The sequence below is a fragment of the Phaseolus vulgaris genome, chromosome 3 (assembly GCF_051622355.1).
Source record: "Phaseolus vulgaris cultivar YP4 chromosome 3, ASM5162235v1, whole genome shotgun sequence".
Classification (NCBI taxonomy): domain Eukaryota; kingdom Viridiplantae; phylum Streptophyta; class Magnoliopsida; order Fabales; family Fabaceae; genus Phaseolus; species Phaseolus vulgaris.
This window is the reverse complement of record NC_143500.1, coordinates 38,346,289-38,372,786: the sequence shown is the minus strand read 5'-3', so window position 1 is coordinate 38,372,786 and position 26,498 is coordinate 38,346,289. Positions and strand designations below refer to the sequence as shown.

Here is a 26,498-nt window from a genome sequence, read left to right as displayed (position 1 = left end):
AGATACGTAAAATTCGCTTGACAGCTTTCCAGTGGTGGTGTTGTGGATTATGCATGAACTGACACGCTCGATTGACGTTGTAGGCAAGTTCTGGTCAAGTTATGAGAAGGTATTGAAGAAAACCAACCACAGATTGATAAAGAGAAGGATCATTGACAACAGTTGTGACATCTTTTGTTAGACGAGAAGGGGAGAGCATTGGTGTTGGTTGGGGCTTGGAAGAGATCATGTTGGTTTTCTGAAGAAGATCCAAAATATACATGGTTTGAGAGAGATGTAAGCCACCATCAGATGTCCAATGAGCCTCAACACCCAGAAAGTATTGAAGACTGCCTAGGTTCTTTAATGCAAAATGTTGGCTAAGATTTGATGAGGAGTTGAATGGCAGTGTAGAGTTCCCTGTAATGAGAATATCATCAACATAACTTAGGACAAATAGGGTGGTATCATTTGTAAAATGAAGAAATAGGGAAGTGTCACTTTTGGTAGGACTAAAACCAAGCGAAATTAAAGTTGCAATTAGCTTGTGAAACCACAAACTGGGTGCCTGTTGCAAACCATAGAGGGCTTTGTAGAGTTTGCAAACGACGTTAGAAGGACCAATTTCAAATCTAGGGGGTTGAACCATGTAGACAGATTCCTCCAGATCCCCATACAAGAAAGCATTGTTTATATCAATTTGATTCACAGACCAATTTAATTGTAAAGCAATAGTGAGAATAATGCGTATGGTTACAGGTTTTATAACAGGACTGAATGTTTCAGAATAATCAAAACCTAGTTGCTTATGAAAACCGTTGGCAACTAGACGGGCTTTGTTCCTCTGAAAAGATCCATCAGGATTGTATTTGATTTTGAAAATCCATTTGCAACCTATTGGTTGAACTCCAGGAGGAAGAGTAGTGAGAACCCATGTGTTATTAGTGTTTAGAGCATTTATTTCTTCTTGCATGGAGGATAACCATTGTGGATGATGTAAAGCATCTTTGGTGGATTTGGGTAAAACAGAAACCGCAGTTGCAGTGAAGGTTCATGGGTGAAGCAATGTTGCCTTTGCACGTGTAATCATAGGATGAGTATTTTGAGACACAATGTTGGGTGGAGTGGTAGCAGAGGAAAGCGAGTCAGGTGGAGACGATAGGTGGTTGTGGTGAAGACGAAGAGGAGGAAAGTTCCTCAGTATTTTGCTGAGAGACATGAGACGTAGACAAATGTTCATCAGTTGGTAGTTGAGGAGCAGAAGATGGCAATTGCTGAAAAATGGTTAGAGTGGGTGCTAGGGGGAGGGACTATTAGTAGGTGATGAAACAAAGGAAAAAGGGTTAGGCGAAAGTGCATATGGAAAAACATTTTCATAAAAAATCACATGACGAGTAATATATATACAACCAGTAGGTGAGAGGCAAAGATATCCTTTGTGAGTAGAGGCATAGCCAAGAAAAACACATAAAGAAGAACAAAAACTCATTTTATGTTTATTATATGAGCAGCGGATAACATGCACATCCAAAGATTTTGTAAAAAGAATAATCTGGGTGTTTGTTAAACAAGAGGTAATATGGACTATGATTGTTTAAAACATAAGTGGGTAAAGCATTTATAATAGAAACAACAGTAGTTAAAGCATAGCCCCAAAAAATGCATGGGTAAAGCAGACGTGCTAGCAAGGTTAAACCTATATCAACTATATGCCTACGCTTACGTTCAACAGAACCATTTTGTTCATGCGCGTGAGGGCAGGTTAAACGATGGGTTATCCCATTAGAGGAAAGAAAAGATTTCAAACAGAGAAACTCTTTGGCATTGTTAGTTTGAATGCTTAAAAGTTGAAAACCAATTTGTTTTTCCACATATAATTTGAAGGACTGGAAAACACTCAGAGCCTGTGATTTAGTGTGTATTAAGTAGAACCAAACATATCTAGTGTAAGCATCCACAAAAGAAATATAGTTACAAGCACCATTAGTTGTTGGGGTAGCAGATGGGCCCCAAATATCAATGAAAACAAGTTGGAGAGGTTTAGAGTATATAGTTTGAGAAGCAATAAAGGGTAGTTGATGCGATTTGCCGACAACACAAGAATCACAGAATTCACGTTTAGCAATGTAAGGTATATTACAGTGTTTCATAATTTGGTGAATCACTTAAGGTTGGGATGACCAAAACGTGAGTGCCACAAATGATATGTAGAGGAACCAGGTGTAACATCAGTGGTGTATGCAGAACAAGGAGCGGTATGAACAAGATTAGGAAAGATATAAAGACCATCTTTAAGCTGTCCTTGAAGCATAATCTCGTCTGTTCCCTGACGTTTAACAAGACAAATATCAGCATGGAACTCAAAAAAGACATGATTATCACGTGCAAACTGAGAAACACTTACAAATTTTTGGATATAGTGGGAACATGTAGTAAATGTTGTAAAGAGAACGTATTATGTGTATTGAGATCAGTATAAGTGGCAATACCAATAAATGTAATATGGAGCCGTGAACCATTACCTATAGCGACTTTTTCTGAACCTATGTATGGTGTTTTGGTGGAAAGATTAGTGTTGTGAGAAGTTAGATGATGAGAAGCACCACTATCAGGGTACCAAAGAGGATCATGAAGTAGTTGGGTACCAAGGATCGATGGTTCATCATCACTAAGAGGCGAAGAAAAATGAGTGGAGTTAGCATTAACTTGAGAGGGAGTAGAGGAATCAAACCTATGCCAGCAATGAAGGGCAGTGTGCCCATATTTTCCACAAATTTGACATTGCACCCGAGAAGAAAAAGGTATTAGATGGCAGCTTGTTGTAGTTCTTGGAGTTTGAAAAACGTGCCTTGGAAGAAAATCTTTGTTTACTAGGACCAGAGGTATGGGTTGAAGAGAAAGGTTTGGCAGAATTGTAGTTTGATTGGGAGAAGGAAGATGGAACAAAGGACACGTGTTCCTTCAGAATCTGATCCACTGAAACCCATCAAGAACAACTTCAATGTGATCCTCGGTAGAGATGGGACAACCCACAATAGCCAAGGTGTCAACAGTTTTTTTGATTTCAAGAAGATAGGCAGAGACAGATCGATCCTTTTTGGGTGTGCGCAGAAGCTGTTTGTGTTTCTTGATTTGGGCTCTGGTTTGGGATGCATAGTGAGTCTGGAGTTTATGCCAAACTTGATGCGAAGAATCCAGACCAACCATTTTGGTGAGAATACCGGAAGTCATGGAAGCCAATAACTAGGCTAGGATGGATTGATCTTGGCGATCATATATGATATATTTGGGATTAACAAAAGGAGAAGAATCCCCATCAGCAGAGAAGAAACGCGGTGGGATACATGTGCCATCCAAGAAGTGAAGAAGATCAAGGCTGTGGAGAGTTGCAGTGACTTGTTGTCTCCAGACCAAGAAATTATTTGGATCAAGCTTAAGGGATATTGGTGTATGAAAAATGTGAGGAAGAAGAGTCTCGGGAGTGGAAAGAAATAGATGAAATATATTTCTGAGATATTTTACAAATGTGATTATAGTCTCTGTTTATAGACTGTTTTACAACCTAATTAAGGAAAGAAATAATAGGTAATGAAAGCAAGAAATAATGGGTGTTTAAAGTTGTACAAATCAAATCACTAACAAATCTGTCCTAATAAATATTAAATGGAATATGCACCTAATTATAACATAATTTTCCTGATTATGCAACACTCCCCCTCAAGTTGGTGAATGTATATCTATCATTCCCAACTTGCAAGTAAGATCTTCGAATTGTTTTGTGGGAAGTCCCTTAGTAAACATATCTGCCAATTGGAGTCTTGAAGGGATGTACTTAGTGGCTATAAGACCATCATCCAACTTCTCTTTAATAAAGTGTCGGTCTATCTCTACGTGCTTTGTTCGATCATGTTGAACCGGATTGTGTGCAATACTAATAGCGGACTTATTATCACACGCCAAACCCATAGGAGCTTCATATTTTATTTTTAGGTCATCAAGTATGATCTTCATCCACAAGAGTTCACGCACCCCTTGAGCCATGGCTCTAAATTCTGCCTCTGCACTTGATCTTGCAACTACATTTTGCTTCTTGCTCCTCCATGTCACCAGATTTCCACCCAAGAACATGCAGTAGCCTGTGGTGGATCTCCTATCAACAATCGATCCTGCATAGACAGCATCAGTATATACTTTCATGGATAAGTTTCCCCCCTTTTTGAATAGCAATCCTTTTCCTGGAGAGGCTTTTAAGTACTGAATAATTTTATCTACTGCCTGCAAGTGTCTTTCTCTTGGATCATGCATAAATTGACTAACCACACTAACTGCATAGGCTATATCTGGCCTAGTGTGTGAAAGATAAATGAGTTTTCCCACAAGTCTTTGATATTGTGACTTCTCCACTTTTAGGTTTTCCTCATCATTCCCAATCCTATGATTTTGCTCTATTGGCACTCCAATGGGCTTACTACCCAACTTACCAATTTCTTTGAGAAGATCAAGGATGTATTTCCTTTGAGAAATAAAGATGCCCTGTCTCGAGTAAGCAACCTCTATCCCAAGGAAGTACTTCAGCTTCCCAAGATCCTTCATTTCAAATTGAGCAGCTAGTCTCTCCCTCAAATTTTGTTTTTCAATCTCATCATCACCTGTAATAATCATATCATCTACATAGACCAAAAGTAGAGTGAGTTTACCATTCTGAGAATGTTTTATAAAAAGAGTATGGTCACCTTGGCTTTGTCGGTACCCCAAAGATACCATAGCTTGAGTAAACCTTCCAAACCAAGTACGAGGTGATTGTTTAAGACCATATAGGGCCTTCTTAAGTCTGCACGCCTTATTCCCTTCATTAACAATACCATAACCAGGTGGAATCTCCATGAATACTTCTTCCTCCAAGCTTCCATGCAAGAAGGCATTTTTAACATCAAATTGATGCATTGCCCAACCAAAGTGTGCTGTCAGGGAGAGAATAATCCTGACTGTATTCATTTTTGCCACTGGAGCAAAAGTCTCCTCATAATCGATCCCATAGGTTTGAGTGTACCCTTTTGCAACCAACCTTGATTTATACCGATCCAGTGTGCCATCAGACTTATACTTAACTATGTATATCCACCTACAACCCACTGCTTTCTTATCTTTTGGTCTCTCTACAATCTCCCAAGTCTCATTCCTTTCTAACGCGCTCATTTCTTCATTCATGGCTTGAATCCAGTTCTCATCTTTTAAGGCTTCTTGTACCGATGTAGGGATTTTGATAGAATCAATAGCTGAAAGAAAACTCTGGTGCTGCATAGAAAGTTTTTCTGTAGACACAAATTGGGATATAGGATATTTGGCACAAGATCTTTTTTCTTTTCTCAAGGCAATAGGTAAATCATTTAGGTTAGGTTCAAAAGCAGTATTTAAGGTGTCCTCAAGAGTCTCACTGGTATGAGTTCTTACCTCCGGTGCAGACAATTGAAGTTGTTGTTCGACCAGGACGGGTTCTTGTTGCCTTCGCTGATATTGTTTTCTAAAATATTTGTCTTCATTATTCTTCTCTGGTAATGATGTTGGTGCAGGGTCTTTGTCATCCTCCCTAAGAACGAAATCCTGCAACAAAGGAAAAGGTGGCAACTCAAGGTCCTCAGCTTCTTGAATACTCTCCCCCTGAAGCTGAGAACTAGGAAAGAAAGACTCTGTTTCATGGAAGGTGACATCTTTGGAAATATAAACTTTACGACTTTGAGGATGGTAACATTTGTACCCCTTTTTGTTGGGGGCATAACCGATGAAGACACATTTGATGGCGCGAGGATCTATCTTACCCCGATAAGGACTATGAACATGGACAAAAGCAGGACAACCAAAGACACGAGTCTGAAGACTATTCAACATGGGAATAGAAGGATAGAATATGGTCATAACCTGAATAGGAGTAACACCCTCTAGAACCCGAGAGGGTAATCTATTAATCAAATAAGTGGCAGTCAGGACTGCTTCCCCCCAGTAAGATCTAGGAACAGATGTTTGGAAAAGTAAAGCTCGAGTAACCTACTATTTTTCCTTTCAGCAACCCCATTTTGTTGAGGAGTGTCCACACAGGTTAATTCATGAACAACTCCATTTTCCTGAAGGAACTTGGAAGGGTTTTGGTTCACATATTCTCTTCCATTATCAGAACGCAATCTCTTAATTGGACTTTCAAATTGTGTTTGAATCATTCTGTAAAACTTTACAAACAAGTGAAAAACTTCAGACTTATCTTTCATGAGGAATATCCAAGTAACCCGAGTACAATCATCAATAAATGAAACAAACCATTTTGCACCCGAGATATTAGGAATAGGTGAAGGTCCCCATACATCTGAATGAATAAGATCAAAACAGGAAATAAGGACACTTTTGTAAATAAAACAGGAAATAAGGACTTTAGGGTACTAAATGGAGGATGACCAAGATTCACGACCTTGCTGAAGATTAGAAGTGTGTGCCTGTAGTCTAGCACACTTTTTACTTTCTTCATGCTGTAAATAATATAACCCGCTCTGCTCTTTAGCAATTCCAATAGTCTTCCCCGTGGCAAGATCCTGAAAAACACAATGGGAAGGGAAAAATACCACTGCACAATTTAAATCTTGGGTAATCTTTTGAATAGACAAGAGGTTATCGGCGGTGGTCAATGGCGGTGGCAGTAACGGTCAATGGTGCAAGGTGGTTGTGGTGGTCAATGGAGAAAGGATAAGGAAAATAGAAAGTTGCAGCAATGAAGGCTGTCAAGGAAAATGATTACAGCAATGAAGGCTGTCAAGGAAAATGATTACAGCAATGAAGGCTAAAAAAAAATTGCGGAAGAGTCTCCTAGATTAGGAGCTCTGATACCAAGTGGAAAGAAATAGATGAAATATATTTCTGAGATATTTTACAAATGTGATTACAGTCTCTATTTATAGACTGTTTTACAACCTAATTAAGGAAAGAAATAATAGGTAATGAAAGCAAGAAATAATGGGTGTTTAAAGTTGTACAAATCAAATCACTAACAAATTTGTCCTAATAAATATAAAATGGAATATGCACTTAATTATAACATAATTCTCCTGATTATGCAACATCGGGTTTGGGAGAAGAATTTTCAGAATTGTTTGCAGTGCTTGATGATGAAGCCATAGTTTGCTCTTGATACCATAAAAGGTTGAAGAGGGAAAGGAAAGATTGAAGGAGAGAAAGAGAGATGCGAGATGTATTATTCAGTATATCTCAACATTACAAATAACAAAAAAGAGTGGGTATTTATAATACCCAATACTGCATAAGATGCAGGTAAAACAGTTTTAACTGCTATAACTAACTGTCTATTGATCAATGTGACCTAGACATACAATAAGGTATCCTAGAGACCTCTCCTCACAACTTCTGAATCAATTCTGAAATTCAAACTACCCTTATCCACGTATTTATAAGCTATTCAGTTATTGTTGTATTTCTCCTGTAATAACCCTTACATACAGTCTCTTAAACACTGGTCTCCTATCACTTTTACTGAGAATTTTTTAAAAACTGCTAACAACACTACTATGATGAATTTTAGGATGGTTCCTGTAATGGCTTACAACATTATGCTGCTTTGGGAAGAGATTCTGTAAGTCTACTTATATCCTGTTTTAATTTTGAAACCACTCATTACTCTTGAAATAATCCCTGTTTTTTATACCTAGAAGTTTGTACTTCCTCAATTTTGTGATAATTTTAGTATGATTTATTGTTCTGTATCTTCGTTTGTTTCCTTGAGTCACTATATTTTGAAATGTAAGTGTTATTTCAGTGTATTAACATAGCTTGTTCAATATACAGAAAATGGTATCCTTTCTTGTTTTGGGTACTTTTAGATGTTTTACCTTCTTCATGTTTGTGTTATATTCAATAGTATGACCATGATTTGCAACTATCTTATTGCAATATAATTGATAAGTATCAAGACCACCTGGGCCACAGAGATCCACTATTTGGAAAGTTTATTCTAGGAAAATAGGCTTCCAGATAAGTAAGTAGTATAGTAGAATAATGATCTGAAGTACAGGGTTCCAGATGTTTGACCACATCTAGGGAAAATAAAATAACTCACCAAGAAGCTGTAGCCGTAGCTTGATCTACTCACTCTCATTCTTCTCTGCCAGCCTTTCTTCGATTTGACCTTTTGGAACCATGTCCCATCTACCCAATACCATGTAGGGTACAGTCTACGAATGCCTCTTTGAAGGCTCTCATTAAACTCAGGGCTCGATCTTCCAACCTTCCAACCCTGTCATTTCACTAATGTGCAGAATTTCATTATCATCACTAATAAAGAGAGAGCCAAGGAGGTTTGACTGGTACTGTAATGCCAAAACTCAGTTTTAATAACTGATATGTGGCAGTTTATGGAGCAGTTATCATTTTCATTTTATGTGTGCGATAGTGTTAGGTTAGGAGACAGTTATATGTACTGTTAGACAGTTTCTGGATAGCCCGAGATTCTATAGGAGTTTCTGAACTTTATGACAGCATCAAATTGCTGTAATTTCTGTAACATGGTGTTATTTAGACCTATTTATCATCTATTACATTTGGTGTTCTATCAATAATATTTTATAATCTGTTAATTTCTTTCCCATTCTCCCAATTGTTAATCATGAATTTTGATGTGTCAGAGCAGTATTCTAACTTATTGTGCTATAGAGTACTAGTCTTTCTTCTTGTTTATTGAATCTAGTTAAAGAGATATGCTTTAAACCGATGCTCTATTTCCCTGACATGTGAGTCAGCTGGAACTGTAATATTAAAGTTGCAACCAACGCACACTAAGTGTTTGTTAGCACAAAGTCGATCTACAGTTGCAACCAACGCGTGCTAAGTGGAGCATATGATTCTGTTTATCCAAGTTATTAAGTATTTAATTATGTGTTCACTTTCATAAATTATTTCGTTTGATTACAAGGGCAATTAAACTAATTAATTATTCTATAATATTTTGTATTCTCACTTTTCTGGAATAAAAATTATTTGTCAGCTGGAGGCTGCTGCTGTTAACTTGGTGGCTAGTGAGAGACCAGCTGATGTTTACTCAGAGATTGCTGTTAGGTATGTTAAATCCTTTATCGCCAGCTTATGTACTTCACATTCAAACCACTGTTACATTATTTCAAGCTCAAAATCATTACATTACTCCCTTGCTGAAGTCTGAAATTTACTAATATTAGTCAAATAGGTACTTTTTGGTTAAAATCTGTTACCTCGTGTTGTGACCTACTTTTCTCTAGAATACTTACTGTATTATACACCCCAACAAAGTTCTAAGTGCACAATACAATTGATTTCACCAACTTTACTAATCAGTATTTAATTTTACTTGAATATTTGAGCAGGGTTCATGATATTATGAGAAGGGACAGTAACAAAGACCCAGCAGTCTATCCAAATGCTTTGTTGGCAAGGGTTTTAATTGATCAGGTCAATATTGATTAAGATATATGTTTCTCCAATTAGCTATAATCTCTTCTCACCAAACTTTTGGAAGCTTTCAGATTGACAGAAAACTGGTCAAACAGACAGTGATGACCTCAGTTTATGGTGTTACTTTTGTTGGGGCAAGAGAGCAAATGAAGAAAAGATTAGTGGAGAAAGGTGTTATTACTGATGAACAACTTTTATTTACTGCAGCTTGCTATGCTGCTAAAGTAAGTTTCAGCCGTGTACTACGGACCTATATTAGCAGTTAGAAAGTGCAATGGCTGATTTGATGTGTTTTTCCTATCCTTGCATCATTGGAAGATTATTCCCTACTAGAACACTTACAGTCTATGAAGCATGGAAACGATAAAGACACAGTCACAACGACACTTATAATTTCCAAAACAACAAGTTGTTTTGCAAAACAATCGATTGAAATAAATTTCCTGATTAAGGTTTTTACAAAAACAACCAGTTGTTTCATCGATATAACGGTTGTTTCTATTTGACAACAAAGACAAAATAAGCACAACTCTTCCAAATCCTTTTGAAAATCCACTAAGTGTCAAACAACCGGTTGTTTTAACATTTCAACAGGTTGAAATTTCTCAGCCTTTTAGAAAACCCATCTTTTCAAAAAGATAAAGATTCAAAGATCATCTTAAGGAGTGAATTAACAAGTTAAAAGCTACTAGACAACATATACACCTAGCAACAAGATCTTCAAGCATTCCACATAAATTTAAAGGCATCAAAGCATCTTGTTCAACAATCATCACCAAAGACATGTTGGACTGATATTGAATTTCTTTGCCTAAAAAATAGTTTAGTCTGCCCAGCTGCTTAAGAGAGAAATTAGAGTTCAAACAGAGAGATTTGTTGGATGAGAGAAGCAGATGTATTTGTACTAATAGACAAGCAAAGATGGATCAACCTTGCTCGAATAAAAGCCAAGTTGTAAATTTATTTGGCTACTTGTGAGCTTATTTGGCTTAAACAGTTACTTAAAGAATTGCAATTGCAATTTGGAGAGGTCACTCAAATGACATTTATATGTGATAATCAGGTTTCTCTTCATATTAGCTCAAATTCAGTTTTTCATGAAAGGACCAAACATATTGAGATTGATTGTCATTTCATTTGAGAAAAGGTTGTATCGGAAGATATCAAGAATGAGTTTGTTAATTCAAATGTTCAATTAACAAATATTTTTACTAAACTCTTACGAGGGCCTAGGATTGATTACATTTGTTACAAGCTGGGTACATATGATTTATATGCACCAGCTTGAGGGGAGTGTTAGATATTATGAGATATTATAGATATTGTTAGATATTTCTATTTATGTAATGGGCTTAGCTCATATGTTTCTTTCTCTATATAAACACAACCCTATGTGTTCAATATCCACAAGTGATTTATCCTAGTCTTTTCTTTTATTCTAATAAATGGCATCAACAAAATACACATAGTATACGTAACCATCAGTAGATGGAACATGTGCAGGACCCCAAATATTGCTAATGACCATATCAAAAGGAGAACTATAAAGAGTTTCAAATAAAGAAGAGGGTAATCTGTGAGGTTTTCCAACACATGATGAACAAAAATCACCTATTTTATTAGAAAAATGTATGTTACACTGAGTCAAAACAAGTCTCAACACATTAACATTTGGGTGACCTAATCTAGCAAGCGACAAATTATTGGATTAAGAGGAATTAGCAACAGCAAACTTTGAATTGTCAGTTGATCCAGTTGTAGGATAAAACCGAGTAATCTATGACATGACAGGAGCAGTACAACCTTGAATCTTAAGGTCAAGGAAAGAATATAAACCATCAGATCCAACAATGCCCCGAAAAAGGATTTTATTGGTGACCAGAGATTTAACAGTACAGAAATGAGAACTCAAAATAGATATTATTATCTAGAGCAAATTTGCTAACACTAAGATGATTTTTAGTAATTGAAGGAACATGCAGTAAATTGTGTAAGTAGAGAGAAAGATTAGGATTAATAGACTTCCTTAACAAGAAGAACCAGATCCAAGAACTTTCAAACATTCATCATTGTCAATGTAAATCTGGTCTAGGCCTTCAAAATGATTAAGTTGCTGAATGTTTTGAGAATTTCCAGTAACATGAAAAGATGCCCCAGAATCAGGTATCCAACTAGAGTTGTCAGGTTCTTGGGCAAAAGAATTTGCTATCATTGCACCGGGCACATCACCAACGGGTCTTGAAAGAACATGTTCAGTGGTAGGATAAGTCCAGCTATTAGATTTGGAAGAATGGTTGGACTACATAGCAGAAAATTGGTGGGGCTGATTCGTTGTAGAGTCATATAAAACAAGAGATTTATGTGGCTGATAAGAAGAATCTCCACGGTAAAAAGCAAATATTAGCACTGTGACCATATTTAAGACAAATTTGGCATTGAAAATTAGCAAATCTACAACCACGGCCTAGACCATCGCACCTGCGAGCACCCTGATCAGTGGAGGAACAGTCAAAATTTCCACGGTAGATATTAGTGCAATCTTGCAACCTTGGAGCTGCAGCATTTTTTAAGCCTAACTCAACCCCATAAAACCGGCTCATGGGGTGAGGTTTGCACCCACTTATATACAATGAAAGGCTCTAATCTCTAGTCGATGTGGGATCTCCAACACACACCCCTCACGCCGAGGCTACCAACTCGTGCGTGGAGATATATGTTATGGGTGGTCCGATAATAGCCCGATAGCGGGTGGCCTGATAAACCCAACAAATACTTGCTAGGATATGCTCGAAATGGCTCTGATACCATGTTACGAAGTGGACTTTAAGCCTAACTCAATCCCATAAAACCGACTCATAGGGTTGAGGTTTGCACCCACTTATATACAATGAAATGTCCTCATTTCTAGTTAATGTGGGATCTCCAACACTTTCAATAAGAAAAGTCATAGGGGCATAATCTTGTGGAAGACCTTCAAGAATGCATCCATGTACTCATTATGCTTGTCAGGACAACCAATTGCAGCCAACTCATCTGCAATAGACTTGATTTGTCCCAAGAACTCCCGCATGGACTTGTTGTCAAGGGACTGGACATGAAGATCATTGCGCAACTACCTTGTTTGAGCTTTGGTTTGAGTACAGAAATGGTCATGGATCTGTTCCCAAACCTGATATGAATGAACAACTCTAAGAACAGGCGATAAGATAGCCTTGGACAAAGTTGATTGAAGCCAAGAAAGCAAGATTTGGTCTTGAACTTCCCATTCATATGCTGCATTAATAATTCCATGATAAGATAACCTTGGACAAAGTTGATTGAAGCCAAGAAAGCAAGATTTGGTCTTGAACTTCCATTCTTCATATGCTGCATTAATAATTCCATGAGGCACGGTCATCTTCAGAGAGAAATCTTGGAGGAATCACAAGATTAACAACAAATTTGTGAAGTTTGTGGGACTTAATAACAGGTTCAACCTGTTGCTTCCAAAGAAAATAATTGGAATCATCAAGTTTTTTCCCTGCAGAATGTGGAAAAAACTTGGTAGGAGATGGGAGGGAGCTTGAATTGATCATTGTGGATCAATCGCTGGCTCTAGATACCATAATAGAATTTGGTATGTAAAAGATAGAGAAAACATAAGAAACTGAAACTGGATATTATTATCATTCATTACTGTCTGAAAACAGAAAAAGAAAACCAATATATGGTTCAAACAGAACACGGCTCATACATGGCCCAAACGGAAAACAGAAAGCAACAAACAGCAAAGCATTCGATTGAAAACAATCAACTGAAAGTGTACATTATACAATACTAATATATAGCACAAACTTACGCAATAAGTTTCTGACTTTCTAACTTTTGAAAAAATCACTATGTCTGTCCTCATTAACGTTGTGTTGGACCATGTGAGAGTTGTGTCCAAACCACAAAAAAACTTTTTTTAAATTTGACATTTCAGCAGTGTCAAACACAAAGACACACCATTGAAGAGCCGTGTTCATGTATCATGGCTTACAGTACACAAAATATTATTTTTTAAACCTGATCAATTCGAAACCTAGGTATAGTTTTTTGATCAAGTTGATTATTTCAGAGAATTGTATATTTAGTACTATCTGAGTGCTTATTTCTTGATGGGTTTGGTTTTCCTAAATCTAACTGTAATATGAGAGGAAATACACGTGGAGCTACATGCAAAACATGCTTATACAATAAATCTGCTCTATTCTCTTGTTAGAGATATTTCTCTTTGTATTTTTCTATTAGTTGTTTGAGATATCTCTCTTTGTATTTTTTTGGTTAAGTGAATCTTTTAGTTTTTCTGTTTTGTTCTTTTTGCTTAGTTGCTACTGACCTGTATAGTTAGTTACAACTAACTCTTCTCAAAGGCTATTATAGGTCTTCTGTAACAAAGAGTAGTCAGTTTTCGCAAATGTAATCATTTCATTGAAATATTCAATAAAAGTTTCTTTCAATATAATGTCTTATATTTTGATACTCATCATTTTATAGGTGACATTAACTGCCCTTGGAGAAATTTTTGGAGCTGCTCGTGTCATTATGGGCTGGCTTGGTGATTGTGCAAAGGTTTGGTCTCATAGCCATGTTGAACTTCAAATGATACTAAAATCTAATTGGTTTTGGCACTGTTGTGTATGTGTGTGCCTGCATGCTTTCAAGCTTTCTTTCTATTCCTGAATGGTGGGACCTTAAACTTTATATAGGTGATTACTTCTGAAAATCTTCCTGTTAGTTGGACCACTCCTCTTGGTCTTCCAGTTATACAACCATACTGTAAAACTGAGCGTCATCTGGTAAGCTTTTACATACAAATGATTCGTGCCCCCCCCCCCCCCCCCCCCCCCCCCCTTTCTTTTATGTTATAGGTATTAATTTACTCAACAGTGACAAGTTAAAACCATCATACTAAATGTACAATGGAAGATATCCACTTAGGTGGATAAAAGAATGAATTTTGTTAAAAGCCCACTTAAAGGGGTAGCTTATGTTACATTATGCAATGGATTGATGTATTAACAGATTAGTGTGGAACTGTAGATCTTTCTTTAACATGTTACTACCATATGGCTTTAATTTTTGGGGTTTCACCATTTCTTGACCAGTTTTCATACTAAGATTTGTAACCGTTATTCTCTACGAATTACTTATTTTGTATTACTTGGTTTTCTGTGACTCATCAGTGCAGTGTGAAAACTTTTTAGATGTTTGGTGATTTATTTAACCCAATAGTCTATCAATTGCAAGACACCTGAACAACTGGCTTTTAGGCTATGCAATGGAAATAAACCAGTCAGTTACCTGCAGAATATGTAATGATAAGTTAATCATGGTGACTGTAAGACTCCACCCCTTGTGTGTGTCAAAACAGCTGAGGAACATATATACATAAAATAGGGCCCAAACCCATTTACAAAATATAACTAACATAAGCAATATAGATTTGTAGGCACTGTATATTTCATAGAATAAGTTGTAAAAACCCAAGACAGGACCAATAATTATACATTTGAATCAAAAGAATAGTCAAAGAAATTTTTTACTATCTCGAGGCATGACAGTTATGAATCACCCTTGACTGCAGATCAGAACATCTCTTCAATTTTTGGCCTTGAGAAGAGAGGGTAATGCCGTAAGTGTACACAGTCCTCTTTTTTGCAGCTTATCTTTCCTTATGATATTTTCAAAAAAAAAATATTATCGACATATTTTCAATTAAAACTATTTGCATTCCAGGTAGATGCCAAGAAACAGAGATCTGCATTTCCCCCAAACTTCATACATTCACTAGACAGTTCACACATGATGATGACTGCTCTTGCCAGTAGGGATGCTGGTTTAAGTTTTGCAGGTTTTAAGATCTCCTTTCACTAACAAAATCCTAAAGCGTATTGAAAATTTCCGTCTAGAGTTGCAAAAATATACAATTCTAGTTTAATACTTATCTTTTCTTGTTCCAAGGGTGGCAGTGTAGACCTAGGAAGTGGGTCAGGAGTTTTTGACAAGAGTCAAAATCATGTTTGATGCTATTGCCACTCAAGCTCTTTGCTTGTGGGCAATTTAAGACGCTATGGTATTTTCTGCAATTGTTTCTGGAACTGGAAGATGTAGGAATTGAATTAGAGTCACTTACTTTTAAATTGTGTAAGTTTATCACAAGTGCTTTACATCTTTAGTTTCTTTTGATCCAAAAGTTGAATATTTTGCTTAGTTTAGAAGGATGACTATATGCATCCTAAACTAATGCTCTGGATCAATTTACATTGGTTAAGTCTATTACAATATCATGTTGGATGTTGTTAAAAGTATGATTGCTACTGTACAGTTTTCATAAAGCTGCTTTATTGGGTGTACATATCTAGCCTAACGAGTGTTATTAGATATAACTTTTCCTTGTAATGTACTCCTCCCTTTTTTCATATATACATACATATATATACATACATATATATATAATATACATCAGCTTCGAATTAACACGCTGACGTTTTATCACATCCAAATTCAAGTTGGTATCAAGAGCCTTGTCATCAGACCACCACTGTCTTCTCTCTTCGGCGACTGTTCATCGCCGTTTTGTTTTTACGAAATTAGGGTTAGGTGTGCCTTGAGGAGCATGACCCAACTCGAGGGTCATGTGACCAAGAGCTTCACAACATGCTGGCATGCACCAATCTCCGACCCCATTCACCAAGTGTGTGTCCCACACGTGTTGCCTCCCTGATGTCATCAACATCTTCTAAGCATGATTCTGCCCTTGTCTTCCTAGTTGTACGACTTCGAGTTGGTCAATGCTCTTTCCTCACAACATAGGATTTTTTCCTTCTCTCAAATTTGTTTGTGGCTTTTTATCTCTAGAATGGCTTCCACTATTTCTACTCCTTCCTTTCTTGCTACTCCTATTGCCACAGTGACTGGAAAAACTCCTTACATACCAACACAAGGCACAAAAAGCTCCTCCCATTCTTCCTGAAGTCTCTCATGATTCAAATCTTCCTCTAATAGTTTCCCATGTCATGGATCCTTCTTCATCAACTCTTTCATATAACACAACTTCAAAGTGGCCTATTACTCTAAGAAAAAGTATTTTGTCTACTCATAATGCATAACTATTTATAATTTTTTGAGTTATCATTGTTTGCGTCCATCTTATTCTTTTGTTTCTTCTTTGTATGTCACCGTCATTCCTAAAACTATTCATGAGACACTTGACCATCCTGGATAGTGACAAGCCATGACTGATGAAATGTTGGTTCTTGAAAGCAATGACATGTGGTAGCTTGTTCCTCTTCTCTTTGGAAAGAAGAGATTTGGCTGTAGATGGGCCTATATTGTTAAATTTGGGTCTAGTGGTGAAGTTGATTGCCTTAAAGTTCGGTTGGTGGCCATAGGTTATATACAATTTTTTGCATTTGACTACTTTTGTACTTCTTCTCTCGTGGTCAATATCACCACAATTAGGCTTTTCCTTGCTATGTTTGCTATTCACCATTGGCCATCATTGACCAACATAACATTAAAAATGCATTTTTCATGGTGATCTTGAGGAAATTTACATGGAGCACCCTCTTGGATTTGTTGCTTAAGGAGAGTCTAGTCTAGTGTGTAAACTCCACTCTTTATGATCTGTATTAAGAAGTGGACTTTAAGCCTAACTCAACCTCATAGCGGGTGGCCTGATAAGCCCAACAAACAATCTCTAGAATAGGCTCGAAATGGCTCTAATACCATATTAAGAAGTGGACTTTATGCCTAAATCAACCTCATAAAACCGGCTTATAAGGTAAGGTTTGCACCCACATATATACTATGAAATATCTTAATCTCTATTCGATGTGGGATCTCCAACAATCTGAAGCAATCATCTTGAGCTTGGTTTGGTAAAGTCAATCATACTATGTAAGCTTTTGGATTGAAACAAAGTGAGACAAATCATTTAGTTTTCTATTGCATACTTCTTTTAGGAAGTGTGTTTATCTAATGGCCTATGTTGATGATATGGTATTTGTAGGGAATGATGCCACAAGGATCTCTCAACTAAAGGAGATTGGGTGGACCAAGGTGAAACTTTTTCAGATCCAGAAAGATATAGGAGGAGGCTGGTGGGAAAACTTATTTATCTCAATATTACAAGATCTGATATTTCTTATGCAGTCAATTGGAGTTGTTAGCCAATTCATGTTGGACCCTCACATTAATCCAAGGTAGTCAAAATCGAGATCTTACTTAGGATCGGAAAGATAAACATAAATCGTAAAACATAAGATCGTAACACGGATCGTAAGATCCTACATATTTTATAGAACTCATAATTGAACCTCATAATATATAAAAGAGTACATAATTAGGTGTAAGCAACACATCCTATCATAAGAGTAACCATTTACTTGTTACAAAACATTGAGAAAATAATAATCTATCTAAACCAAATAATCTTGTAAGTTAAATTCATATTCAACTTCATGATTTCCATCTCCTTCGTCATTCAAATCAGTCATGTCTAAGTGATGACTATGTAAAGATTCACCCTCCTCTACTTCAATAGGAACCAAGTTTTCATCCAAATCAAATGTTTCATTATGCTCATGCTCATCTTCCATAATCCACTCGTCATCGGATGAACAATCATCAATATTAATTTGAGTTGGTTTTCTTGTTTGCTTCTTCTTAGCTAATTTTGAATTTGCCATAACAAAAACAACATCATTCATTGTGCTTTGCTTTCGCCTATTTCTTCTCTTTGTGTGGACCTAAACAAATGCAAAGACAAATATTATAAGTAATTAGTGGATCAGTAGTAGACTACTAATTATATTCTAGAGATATATTTGAAGTTAACTTACCATCTCAAAGGAACTCCAGTTACGCTCACATCCGGAAGAGCTACATGTCAAGCTCAATACATGAATGGCAAACTTTTGGAGTTCTGGATACTCACCATAACACTCCCACCAATCTGCGGGAGTCTTTAAATTGATTGACCTAGTAGCCATGGGACAACCAAAAAATTTTGCTCGTTTTTTGAAATCATCAATTTGAACATCAATGAGAGTTTGTTCATCCTCATCCTCCACCATCCTAGTTATGCATTCCATTAGACCACGCTTCACCTCCAAATCTGCTTTAAATCCAGGACGATAATGCATTTGAGGGTTAAGAAAATAGCCTGCAGCATGCAAAGGCCTATGAAGTTGTTTGTCCCACCTTTCATCAATGATGTTCCACAAAGGCAAATAGCTAACCAAAATATATTACATTGAGTTAGTTTTTTGTTTTGAATTTCAAAATCACCATCTCAACAAACAAATACATAAAATACCTTTTTTTGACACCATGTGCAGCACAAGGTGTCCAAAATAACTTTTTTCTCTTTGTCATCAACATTTGACCAGCAGCTTTGTAGTTTGTTGCATTATCAGTGACAACTTGAATGACATTGTCTTCCCCCACCTCTTCAACAATGTCGTCCATCATCTCAAAAACTTTCTCAGCTGTTTTAGATATAGCAGATGCATCTATGGATTTTAGGAATACAGTTCCCTTTGGGCTGTTCACCAAGAAGTTTATTATTGTCTTTCTTTTCTTATCAGTCCAACCATCAGTCATAATCGTACATCCCATTTTCTTCCATTCATCCCTATGTGACTAGAGCAAGTGATGTATTTGTAACTTCCTCCTTCAAATATTTGACTCTAATGTCATGATAGTAGTGAATTCTTCACTCTTTGCCACATTGAAAGGTATAACATTGTTATAAAAGAACCTAGCAATTGCTTGACATGCCTCCTCTCTAAGACCTTTCTTAAACATGTTGTTGATGGTAGTTTGCCTATTCTTAAAAATATTTCTGCCACGGGGACGGTTGCTGGATTGAGTGAACTCTTCCTCACTGTTTTTTCTTTTCTCACTAGCTTTTGCGATTTCCTCATCATTCAAAGTAAAACTTGATTTCTTATTTAATTTTTGTTGCAAACCAACAACAATTTCCCACATCTCCTTTTTAACTTCATCAGGAGCATCCTCGCATGCTCCAACATCCTTTTGAGTACTGGCCAAGTGATGCTTCAATCGATAAACTCCCCCGGTTAATACCTTTTGACAATATTTGCATTGAAGTTGTCTAATATCCCCAGCAACTGAGATACAATGCTTCCAAGCAACATCACTCCTATTTCCTGGAGCATTTTTGGGAGTCACTGTCACGGGTATAGAAGTCATTGTAATGATGGGAATTTGGGACTGCAGTTTGGGTTGCAGTGGAAAAAAAAAAAAAAAAAAAAAAAAAAAAAAAAAACTGCACTTGGTTGCAGTGAGAAAAACAGAGAAAAAAATCTGGACTTGATTATACAGAAAAAAAAAAAAAAAAACAAAGGAGAGCGGGACTGCAGTTGGGAACTTGAAAGCGAAGGGGAGAGGAGTGAGAAAAAAATAGGAAAAAAAATTTGCACTTGGTTATGCAATGGAGAAGTTGTTGAAAGGGAATGGGAGAGAAGAGCGGGAGTCTGTTTGCATGGCTTAAAATAATTGATTAAAATTAATTTTGTTGAAGTTGTAACGTTTTGGAGTAAAAAATTAAAAATTTTACTGTGCAGTAACTGATTTCTTTCACGGTAAGTGGATTCTTTTTAGTTATTTGGCCTTTTTATTTCATTGAGCCCATATGCTGCTACCTCCATCTTAAACAGAAACCCTAATCTTAATCTATTCCATCTGCTGCTGCTGCCACACCACAGCCACCGTGCTGCACGCCGTCATGTCGCGACACTGTAAACGCTACCGCGTCGCTGCAACGGTGATGTTAGAAGCGCTGCCTGTGGCGATTTCCAGTATCGTGAAACTCGACGATTCCACGCGAGTTGCGATTTATAACGCCGATCCCACGCGATCTGCAGAAATCGTATTATTCTGGTGATCGCAGATCGGCACCATGAGTATACATCGTAAAATCGTGCGATCTTACGATGCAATTCGCGATTTTGACTACCATGTTAATCATTGGAATATTGTAATCTACATTCTCATATATATCAAAAAAGGTTCTAGGACAAGGATTGTTGTACAAGGACAAAGGAAATACTCAAATTATAAGGTATTGTGATGCAGATTGGGTTGATTGTCACATTTTCACATGATCTAGCGCTTGATATGGTGTATTCATTGGAGGAAATATTGTCTTCTGAAAGAACAAGAAACAAAATGGTGTTGCCCAATCTAGTGCAGAAGTTGAATATAGATCTATGACTTTGGCCACTTGTGCACTTGTGTGGATTAAACAACTCCTTTTAAGAGTTAAAATTTTGTGAAGTTGAGCAGTTGAGCAAATGAAGTTGTATTATGATAATCTAGCCGTCTTCCATATTGCTTCTAATCCTATGTTTCATCCTAATACATAGAGATTGAATGTCATTTTAGTTGAAAGAAATAGATGAAATATATTTCTAAGATATTTTACAAATGTGATTACAATCTCTATTTATAGACTGTTTTACAATCTAATTAAGGAAATAAATAATAGGTAATGAAAGCCAGAAACAATGGGTGTTTAAAGTTGTACAAATCAAATAAAATAAAATCACTAACAAATCTGTCCTAATAAATATAAAATGGAATCTGCACTTAATTATGACATAATTTTGTTGATTATGCAACACTCCCTCTCAAGTTGGTGAATGTATATCTATCATTCCCAACTTGCAAGTAAGATCTTCGAATTGTTTTGTGGGAAGTCCCTTAGTAAACATATCTACCAATTGGAGTCTTGAAGGGATGTACTCAGTGGCTATAAGACCATCATCCAACTTCTCTTTAATAAAGTGTCGGTCTATCTCTATGTGTTTTGTTCGATCATGTTGAACCGGATTGTGTGCAATACTGATAGCGGACTTATTATCACACGCCAAGCCCATAGGAGCTTCATATTTTATTTTTAGGTCATCAAGTATGATCTTCATCCATAAGAGTTCACACACCCCTTGAGCCATGGCTCTAAATTCTGCCTCTGCACTTGATCTTGCAACTACATTTTGCTTCTTGCTCCTCCATGTCACCAGATTTCCACCCAAGAACATGCAGTAGCCTGTGGTGGATCTCCTATCAACAATCGAGTATACACTTTCATGGATAAGTTTTCCCCCTTTTCTGAATAGAAATCCTTTTCCTGGAGAGGCTTTTAAGTATTGAATAATTCTATCTACTGCCTGCAAGTGTCTTTCTCTTGGATCATGCATAAATTGGCTAACCACACTAACTAACTGCATAGGCTATGTCTGGCCTAGTGTGTGATAGATAAATGAGTTTACCCACAAGTCTTTGATATTGTGTCTTTTCCACTTTTGGGTTTTCCTCATCATTCCCAATCCTATGATTTTGCTTTATTGGCACTCCAGTGGTCTTACAACCCAACTTACCAGTCTCTTTGTCAAGGATGTATTTCCTTTGAGAAATAAAGATACCCTGTCTCGAGTAAGCAACCTCTATCCCAAGGAAGTACTTCAGCTTCCCAAGATCCTTCATTTCAAATTGAGCAGCTAGTCTCTCCCTCAAATTTTGTTTTTCAATCTCATCATCACTTGTAATAATCATATCATCTACATAGACCAAAAGTAGAGTGAGTTTACCATTCTGAGAATGTTTTATAAACAGAGTATGGTCACCTTGGCTTTGTCAGTACCCCAAAGATACCATAACTTGAGTAAACCTTCCAAACCAAGCATGAGGTGATTGTTTAAGACTTATACTTAACTGTGTATATCCACCTACAACCCACTGCTTTCTTATCTTTTGGTCTCTCTACAATCTCCCAAATCTCATTCCTTTCTAACACGCTCATTTCTTCATTCATGGCTTGAATCCAGTTCTCATCTTTTAAGGCTTCATGTACCGATGTAGGGATTCTGATAGAATCAATTGCTGAAAGAAAACTTTGGTACTGCATAGAAAGTTTTTCTGTAGACACAAATTGGGATATAGGATATTTGGCACAAGATCTTTTTTCTTTTCTCAAGGCAATAGGTAAATCATTTAGGTTAAGTTCAAAAGCAATATTTAAAGTGTCCTCAAGAGTCTCACAGGTATGAGATCTTACCTCCGGTTCGGACAATTGAAGTTGTTGTTCGACCAGGACAGGTTCTTGTTGCCTTCGCTGATATTGTTTTCCAAAATATTTGTCTTCATTATTCTTCTCTGGTAATGATGTTGGTGCAAGGTCTTTGTCATCCTCCCTAAGAATGAAATTCTGCAAGAAAAAGGTGGCAACTCAAGATTCTCATCTTCTTGAATACTCCCCCCCTGAAACTGAGAACTAGGAAAGAAAGACTCTGTTTCATGAAAGGTGACATCCTTGGAAACATAGACTTTACGACTCTGAGGGTGATAACATTTGTACCCCTTTTTGTTGGGGGCATAACCAATGAAGACACATTTGATGGCGCGAGGATCTAACTTACCTCGATAAGGACTATGAACATGGACAAAAGCAGGACAACCAAAGACACGATTCTGAAGACTAGTCAACATGGGAATAGAAGGATAGAATGTGGTCATAAGGTGAATAGGAGTAACACCCTCTAGAACCCGAGAGGGTAATCTATTAATCAAATAAGTGGCAGTCAGGACTGCTTCCCCAGTAAGATCTAGGAACAGATGTTTGGAAAAGTAAAGCTCGAGTAACCTCAAGGAGATGACGATTTTTTCTTTCAGCAACCCCATTTTGTTGAAGAGTGTCCACACAGGTTAATTCATGAACAACTCCATTTTCCTGAAGGAACTTGGAAAGGTTTTGGTTCACATATTCTCTTCCATTATCAGACCGCAAACTCTTAATTGGACTTTCAAATTGTGTTTAAATCATTCTGTAAAACGTTACAAATAGATGAAAAACTTCAGACTTATCTTTCATGAGGAATATCCAGGTAACCCGAGTACAATAATCATCAATAAATGAAACAAACCATTTTGCACCCGAGATATTAGGAATAGATGAAGGTCCCCATACATCTGGATGAATAAGATCAAAAGGTTTAGAACTTTTATTACCATTGGGAGGAAAAGTTGTCCGATGGTGTTTAGCAAACTGACAAACATCACAATGAAATGACTTAGCAGACACTTTTGTAAATAAAACAAGAAATAAGGAGTTTAGGGTACTAAATGGAGGATGACCAAGACGTCTGTGTTGAAGCCATATCTGAGAGGATGACCAAGATTCACGACCTTGCTGAAGATTACAAGTGTGTGCCTGTAGTCTAGCACACTTTTTATTTTCTTCATGATGTAAATAATATAACCCATCCTGCTCTTTAGAAATTCCAATAGTTTTCCCCGTGGCAAGATCCTAAAAAACACAATGGGAAGGGAAAAATACCACCGCACAATTTAAATCTTGGGTAATCTTTTGAATAGACAAGAGGTTATTGGATAGTTTGGGAACATGAAGCACATTTTTTAAAGGAAATGAAGGTTGCAGGTGAATGTTACCACGACCATTAACGGGGGTAGTGGAACCATTAGCAACAGTAATATATGAGTTACCAGATAAAGCAATGTAGGATGAAAAAGAAGAGGAATGAGGTGTCATATGATCAATGGCACCAGAGTCTATAATCCAGATATTTTCAGTACTAGAAACATTAAAGGATAAAAAACTAGAACTCTTACCACTCATAGTGAAGGAACAATAGCTAGATGGCTTACTAGGAGAGTCCATGAGAGCTCAAAACCTGAGTTTTTCATATTGGCAAAATTTGATCTTGTTCATAAAAAAAATCGCCGGGAAAATTTTCCGGTGGTGGTTTCCGGCGGCCGGTAGCAGTTTCCGGTGAGTGGTGGCAGTTCCGGCGAGCGGCATCAGCGGCGGTCGGTGGTGGTGGTCGGCGATCAATGGTGGTGGCAGTAACGGTCAATGGTGCAAGGTGGTGGTGGTGGTCAATGGTGAAAAGATAAGGAAAATAAAAAGTTGCAGCAATTAAGGCTGTCCAAAAAAAAAAATTACAGCAATGAAGGCAGGCTGCTAAAAAAAAAATTGCAGAAGCAGAGTCTCTCAGATCAGGAGCTCTGATACCAAGTTGAAAGAAATAGATGAAATATATTTCTAAAATATTTTACAAATAGTCTCTATTTATAAACTGTTTTACAATCTAATTAAGGAAAGAAATAATAGGTAATGAAAGCTAGAAATATTGGGTGTTTGAAGCTGTACAAATCAAATCAAATCAAATCACTAACAAATATGTCCTAATAAATATAAAATGGAATCTGCACTTAATTATAACATAATTTTCCTGATTATGCAACAATTTTATTAGGGAGAAGTTGTTGTTCAAGGAACTCCGTAAGGGATTTATTAGCTCTGACTTGCTGACATTCTCACTAAGCCCTTGAGAGGATCTAGAATTAATTTTATGCGTTTCCAAGCCAGTGCATGCAATTTATATGCTCGAGGAAGTGTTAAAATTATTATTATTGTATTCTACAACTTTCATTAAGCTGCTTTTTTGGGTGTATGTACCTAGCCTTAGGTTCAGTGTTCTAGGATATAACTTGTCCTTGTAATGTATTCTTCCCTTTTTCACACACATATATGTATATAAAATATACAGCTGAAAATTAACTTGCCAATTTTTTATCACATCCAAATTCAAGTGAGGTTGTGATGATAGTTCTCAAGGCACATTTATTTTAGTAACCACTGTAGTTAAATCCGTAATCTAATTATCTGGTTCAGTTAATATATTTACGTCCAACTTTCACTTTATATACTCCATTTCTGAGAAAATTTGGTGGAAAAGCAAATCTATTAAAGAAAAATACTTTTTTATGTTTTGGTGCTTAAATTTTGTGAAATAAATGTGTATGCAGGGGTTCATGACTCGTTTTGGACACATGCATGTGACGCGGAGAAAATGAGTCACATTCTTAGAGAAAAATTTGTGGAGCTTTATAACATGCCAATACTTGAAAATGTAAGGTTTTGCGGTATCATGGGAAACTTTGGCTTATGTTATAGGACTACATGGAGAAAAGTTATTTCTTAGTTTCTCATCATCAAATATCAAACATCATGATAGCATCATCCTACTTAATGCAAATCCTTTTCCTTTTAAACCAACATAGGGAGAACGAAAACCTCATTATTTTATCTGTTAAACAGTTGCTGGAAGATTTTGAGACATCATACCCGGGATTAGCTTTCCCTCCTGTGCCAGAGAGAGGTGATTTTGACTTGCGGAAGGTTCTCGAGTCTCCATACTTCTTCAACTGAACATTCCTTCAAAGGAAGCTATTACAAGATTCCATGAAGTGTTGTTACCTTCACTTTTGAGGCAAAATAGTTCAGAATCTTCTGCTTCTGAGACAATACTTCATCTTCCCTCAGAAGTTGTTCAAAGTAAGACCCCAAGTTGATTTTGGGAAAGGCCTGGAAAGAATTCTTCTGTTACTAGGATGCTCAAAACAATACTTGTTTGGCTGCTTTAAGAGGAAAGAAGCTCTGATCATTCTTTACATATCTAATGTTGGCGATTTCCTCCACTCAAACTGAGTTTGTAGAAAGGCTTAAGCACAATGCGGAGCTGAAGACCTTGGCTGATTTTGATAATGTAACCATTTTCTTTCTGTTTACATGTACTATAATGTATGAATATCTGTATTACATATAAGATTGAAAGATAGATCGTTAGGCATAGAATCAGTCATTTTTGTAACTTGTACATAGAGCTATTCATTTCATTAACTTCAATTATATATTTAAATTATGTCAAGAAAATTTGAAATAGATAGCAAAGTTCATCCTTGTTATGTCTATCCGCTTGATGCTACGAATCACATATAATTTCATTTCTATGGCCTGCAAAGAGAATTATGGTCATATCATCTTATCTTCCTATCTAATGTCTTGCAGTAACTTTTTGCTTTTAAACTGTGACACATGTTTGAGTTGAATACCAATATTCCTTAGAAGTAATTAAAACTCAAAAAGGAACATGGTATGGAAGTGGAGATAAAATTGAAGTCCTTAA

General features: G+C 36.7%; 1 protein-coding gene across 9 annotated transcripts in view; it reads left to right on the top strand.

Annotated features, from left to right (window-relative positions):
- The window catches only part of SCA3 (DNA/RNA polymerases superfamily protein), a 46,888-nt gene extending 20,611 nt beyond the window's left edge, over nt 1-26,277 (top strand). For 4 of the 9 annotated variants that reach the window (XM_068608052.2, XM_090300825.1, XM_090300827.1 and 1 more), the window contains 10 exons: nt 7,559-7,609; nt 9,017-9,087; nt 9,372-9,456; nt 9,531-9,683; nt 13,978-14,052; nt 14,190-14,279; nt 15,068-15,115; nt 15,220-15,334; nt 25,339-25,442; nt 25,631-26,277. In XM_068608052.2, coding sequence (XP_068464153.1) covers nt 7,559-7,609; nt 9,017-9,087; nt 9,372-9,456; nt 9,531-9,683; nt 13,978-14,052; nt 14,190-14,279; nt 15,068-15,115; nt 15,220-15,334; nt 25,339-25,442; nt 25,631-25,741 — 903 coding nt within the window. In that variant the 3' untranslated portion in view covers nt 25,742-26,277. Of the gene's footprint in view, nt 1-7,558; nt 7,610-9,016; nt 9,088-9,371; nt 9,457-9,530; nt 9,684-13,977; nt 14,053-14,189; nt 14,280-15,067; nt 15,116-15,219; nt 15,335-15,444; nt 15,600-25,338; nt 25,443-25,630 lie in introns of those variants that run through there. The other 5 variants (XR_011080514.2, XR_016519808.1, XR_016519806.1 and 2 more) reach the window with 4 other exon arrangements.
- The last annotated feature ends 221 nt before the right edge of the window (nt 26,278-26,498 follow it).